We start from the raw sequence: 5,495 nt of genomic DNA, 5'->3' as shown, positions 1-5,495 counted from the left end.
CTTTCAGATATGTACTTCACCTCTGAAGGGTAGTAAAAACATGGATCAGATAGCACCTCTTTAAAGGGGATGCTTATTCTGTACCTTCAATAAGTTATCCAAAGCAGGATGTGAAAAGGCTTAGGGGAGTGTGTGGTGGGTGGTGTAGAGGGAGGCAGGAAGCAGCAACAGAAAAAAAATTAAGGGACAATTAAGGCATTCATTACACTGTATTTTAAAAGGCAAGGAGAAAAAGACCTCACTAATATATCACCTCTTCCTCCTCGAGAGACCCATCCAATGGTGTCCCTCCACACCTTGTTTGTATAACACAAAGTTTAGTTCGCTGGCTTAATGATATATAGGCACTGTAAACTAAATAAATGTTCACTCTGTATTTTAAAAAAATTTATTTGTGATCTGTACATGTGATAAAGTGGGGCTTCCTTGTAGACTTTTAAAGGCAAAACAAAATGAAAATCCAAAGTAAAAATGTATAAATACAATATATATTTTCTTACAAAAATGGGAGATTTACAAAATATACATACTGCACTTGTCTCTATTTTACAAATTTCACATGCAAGAGATACAACAAAAAATATCCTGAAAATTGCATGGTGGGAGTTTTAAAAATCTGACAAATAAGACAGTTTGGGAGGATTAAGAAACACAAGGTCAATGTTAACTTGAATATAAAAAGCAGCTCCACTCAACTGAACATTAGATTATATAAAGTAACTTGTATTCCTGACAGTACCCTGTATGATTTAAAAACGGTTGAAAACAGCATTTAAAAACTGTCTTGAGAAATAGGACAGTGTTGCAAGATTGCAGGGTGCTGTCAAAGGTGGAGTAAGGTTAGCTCCCATGATTCTCTGCTCAGCTTTAGACCATTATGCAAAAGAATCAGAGTTCTATTATAGAAAAAGAAGTACATGATTTAAGATTAATAAATTTAAATCATCCAGCACATTTCAAAGAACTCCCGAATGACTTTGAAGTTTACCTTCTTTTAATGATTTCCCTTAAAACGGGGGCCCATGATTTGAACTATCCTCTTCATTCACTATCATTTCTGCAGGTCACCTCCCCACCCAGCCACACAAAGACAGGGTCAGCATACACATAATGTTTCATGAGTGGATTTGTGGGACTACTAAAACAGGACAAAAAATTGTTTTTACTTTTTAAATTTAACTTTCCTGTATTATGGAGGCTGAGACATTACGCTCTTCCTTTTAGCTCGAAGGATTCACACTGGGAAAAAAAAAAGAAAACCTAAATGGTTTATAGGAAGAAAAAAAAATGAAGGGAGAGAGAACCCTAAACATTTTACAGAGCCCAATGGATCATGTGTTCTGAGTTAAGTGTATGTAAAACAAACAACAAAACCCTTTGCATTTCCTTTAGCCAAGTCAGAACCTCTGACCCAATGAGGGTATGGACGCACAGGCCCTTTCACTTTTCCTTAAAAAGGAATGTTTATCTCAACCGAATTAACATCCAAAGAGACCTCAGCTTTGCTCGACTTTGCCTATAAAAGTTGCTGTCTTCAGTTATGCCTTTCCACAGAGAGACACTTTTGTTTCCTCTTTTGTCTCTCACAACAAAGACAAGGGGAAAAATGCATTCCTGTTTTGAAAAGCAACAAGTCATCACTTCTTTTCAGGGTATTAAACCAAATAAAACACCCTTGTTTCTTTCTCCTGCCTTCCACAGAACATTTTAAAAATAGCAGAAATACCTACTACTCATCTCCTTTGCATCATCTCCAAAAGCTATCTTCATTTCTTTTGCATCCTCACATTAGGATTCTAGGAGGCAGGCCTCCCAAGACTTCCAAATGCTTATTTTACAAGACTTTAAAGGAGTGGGGGGGAGGGGCGAACCAGGCGGGAGGGGGCAGGGGAGGAGAGACTGTACTGTCTGACCCTGGAAATTAACCCATCTGGGCTCCAGTTTGGCCCCAGTGAAAAGAGATTATGGTTTGACCACCGCTTGACAAGGGCACCGCAGGGAGTCCTCCCTTTTTCCAACAAAGCAGCCGCTGCAGACGGAGCTGTACCTTTCACCGGGGCCTCACAGGATTGAGCACAGGCCACTTGTCTTGCAGCAGGGGAATCGCTCACAGTCCCAGTTCAGCCGGATCTGGGAAGAACTCAGAGCAATCTTCTCTTCTCGAGAGGCCAGGTCGGTCCGTACCATACATGATAAACACCATCATTATTAGTTTCATTATCATTATCCTGCAAGTCTTTGCCAGAAGTCTTTTCACCCGAACCATCTTTCCACTCAGTCCTCTATCCAAGCCCACCCCTCGTCCCACGTCTACATTAAGTCTTCTCACTTCTAAGTCACCTCTCATTGGAGGGGGAGGAGGTTACAGAAACAAGCCCCCCCGCCCCAAGTTCTTTCCCTACCGCGCCTTTCCCTCGGTTAGAGTGGAGGAAGGGAGGGTGGGGGAAGGGCCGGGGCTCATACCGCAGTCTCCCCCTTGCTGCTGTGGCTGAGTCTGTGGTAGAAGCGGCGCCAAGACTGCAGGGTCTTGCCGGACCAGATCCAGAAGCCAGTTGTGATGCCCACAATCATGGTCATCAGGTACTTGATCATGAAGACAGTGAAGTCAGGGCTCATGGGCGGGAAATGGCCGGGCGGGCAGGGCACCGCATAGCTCTTGCACGTCTGCAGGAGCCAGGTGCGCTCCCAATGTTCGCGGAAGGCCTGCTCGTAGAAATAACAGGCCAGGACGATGGTAGCCGGCACGGTATAGAGCACGCTGAAGACCCCGATGCGTACCATGAGCTTCTCCAGCTTCTCGGTCTTGGTGCCGTCGTGCTTCATGATGGTGCGGATGCGGAAGAGCGACACGAAGCCCGCCAGCAGGAAGGACGTGCCGATGAAGAGGTAGACGAACAGGGGGGCCAGCACGAAGCCCCGCAGCGCGTCCACGCTGGACAGGCCCACGTAGCACACCCCGCTGAGCAGGTCCCCATCCACCTGGCCCATGGCCAGGATGGTGATGGTCTTGACTGCAGGTACCGCCCACGCCGCCAGGTGGAAGTACTGCGAGTTGGCCTCGATGGCCTCGTGGCCCCACTTCATGCCAGCCGCCAGGAACCAAGTGAGCGACAGGATGACCCACCAGATAGAACTGGCCATGCCGAAAAAGTAGAGGACCATGAAGAGGATGGTGCAGCCCTCCTTCTTGGTGCCCTGCGCCACCGTGCGGTAGCCGTCATCTGAGAAGCGCTCCACGCACACGGCGCGGTCCTCCAAGAGGAAGCCGGCCACGTGCGCCACCGCTACCATGAAATAGCACCCCGACAGGAAGATGATGGGCCGCTCGGGGTAGCTGAAGCGCCGCATGTCCACTAGATAGGTGAGAACAGTGAAGAGCGTGGACGCGCAGCAAAGCACTGACCACACGCCCACCCAAAGGCGAGCGAAGCGCCTCTCTTCCTCTTTAAAGTACATGAGGCCGTTGGCGCGGCCAGGCTCGCACGGGGCCCCACAGTCGCGCTCGCCCAGGAAGCGGTAGCCCAGGTAGGGGGGGACCTTGAGTTGGCGGGGGCACGAAAAGGGAAAGGTGGTACGGCCCCTGCCGTCAGCGGCCCCCGGGGGCAGTGCGGTAAAGGGCAGGTCGGGCATGTAAGGCGCGGTGGGGTAGGCGGTAGGGCCGCCGCCAGGGCCCCCGGAGCCGTCGGACGTGTTCTGACCCACGCAGATCTCGCCGGCACCATGCACCGGGAAGTTCTCGCAGCGCAGCCGCTCCGGCCACTGAAAGCCGAACTTGTTCATGAGCGCTTCGCAGCCCTGGCGGGCTCGCTCGCACAGAGAGCGGCACGGCGGGATGGCCTTATCCAGCACGGTGCACACGGGTGCGTACATGGAGCACAGGAAGAAGCGCAGCTCGGGAGAACACTGCACCTTCACCAGCGGGTAGAACTGGTGCACCTCGAGGCCCGCATCCTCTTGGTTGGTGTGGCCCAGCAGGTTGGGCAGGATGGTCTGGTTGTAGGCGATGTCCGTGCACAGCGGGATGGAGATGAGCTGGCAGAAACCGTGGTCCGGCACCGAGATGCCTTTTTCGCCGTGGTACGGCTGAGCCCCGGCGCCCGCGGGCATCAGCGCGCCCAGCAGAGCAAACACCAGGGTACATAGGCCCACGAGAGAGCACGGCATGGCCGCGCCGGGGCTCTGCATCACCGTTCGAGGGTGCAGCGGCGCTCTCAGCTGGAGAAGCACGACGAGGCAGCCAAGAGAGGGTTGGATCCCGGGAGGCGCCACCACGCCGGGCTCATGAGAGTCTTCCCGGCGCCGGGGCCGGGCCGTGGGTGGCGCGGAGCCGAGGGCGCTGCAGCTGAGGTGCCTGCGCTGCGGGGGCGCCGCAGCCGCCTCCACGCAGCAGTTGCGCGGCTGCCGGGGCCCCAAACTCGTTGGCTTGGGCCAGGGGCACCGCCTTCTCCTGCTGCCACGACGTAACGGTGCGGCTTTTTCTGCGGTGATGAGCAACAAGCGTCTCCAGTTACTACCTTTGAAAGTTTGCCCAAGTCTTCTGACCCACAGCGCACAGCAATGCGCGCGCCCCCCACACCAAGTCCAGACCCCCGCAGGGGAGAGCCCGGCGTCGCCGACTGCTAGCTGAGGCCGCCGCCTCGGCGGTGCAGCTCCGCCTCCTCGCCGCCTTTGCCGCTGTCTTTTTCAACACTCCTCGCTCCTTCTTCAGCTCCAAAAGCTCGGCTCCAAGTTTCAGCCAAACGGCTGATTCTCGCTCTGAGTCCAGTCAGTGCCTTGGAACCAAGAGCTCAGCGAGTTCTTTTTCGAAATCCAGTTACACCGCGTCCGAAGCTGCGAGGTCTGAGTGCCCGCGGCCTGGGCCTGGCCTTTCCAGCCCCGCGCAGCCGTGGCCCGTGAGTCCCGGGGCCCACTGCTGCCGCCACCGCCACCGGCCTGGAGAAAGCGCAGAGTAACGCCTCGGAGCCGCGCAACTCGCCAGAAGAAGCGTCGGGATCGCGGGGTTCCGGGCTGTCCCGCCCCCTCCCCTCCCCCCCATTCACAAACCACTCCGGGGGCGGGTCCTCGAGTTTCAGGGCTGCCCAATAGCAGCGTTTGTATTCTGTGTGGCCGCCTCCGGATTGGGTGGAAGTCGGAAGGGGCCGGCGAGGGAATCTGAGAGGCGGTGCCTGCAGCGCTCAGGGCGGATTCCTGAGGGGAGGGGCAGGGGGCTGGGAGAGAAAAGTTAAGAAAAACTTTTACCCTGAATTGTCTCGGGGGTGGGGGAAGGTATACGCACCAGAAAGGGGGTTTGCTTGAAAGATTTGTTCCTTTTCCAAGAACACTATAATACACATTTCTGAATGGCGCATCGGGTAGACTTTTGCAGGGAGAACCAAGCTAAGAATAATGCAGAGCCTGAGCAGACAGAGACGTGACCCAGAGTCACATTAGCCCTACTTGGTCTGAAAATGCTGGGTTTTGCTGGGACTTTTAGGAAACCGGGTCCTAAATGTAGG

At 53.4% G+C, this 5,495-nt stretch overlaps 1 protein-coding gene across 1 annotated transcript; it reads right to left on the bottom strand.

The window, feature by feature from the left end:
- Positions 1–365: 365 nt before the first annotated feature.
- FZD7 (frizzled class receptor 7) lies at positions 366–5,000 on the bottom strand. The gene has a single exon (XM_024564257.3). The coding sequence runs from the start codon at positions 4,183–4,185 to the stop codon at positions 2,458–2,460; it is 1,728 nt and encodes a 575-aa protein (XP_024420025.2). The 5' UTR covers positions 4,186–5,000; the 3' UTR covers positions 366–2,457.
- Positions 5,001–5,495: the final 495 nt, after the last annotated feature.

This window comes from Desmodus rotundus, chromosome 2 (genome assembly GCF_022682495.2).
Source record: "Desmodus rotundus isolate HL8 chromosome 2, HLdesRot8A.1, whole genome shotgun sequence".
Taxonomy (NCBI): Eukaryota; Metazoa; Chordata; class Mammalia; order Chiroptera; family Phyllostomidae; genus Desmodus; species Desmodus rotundus.
Note: the sequence above shows the minus strand (reverse complement) of the source record. Positions and strands in the feature narration are given on the sequence as shown.

What these genes read in the sequence shown, in the direction of transcription:
- FZD7 (XM_024564257.3), bottom strand. Translation starts at nt 4,185, where the DNA reads ATGCAGAGCCCCGGCGCGGCCATGCCGTGCTCTCTCGTGGGCCTATGT.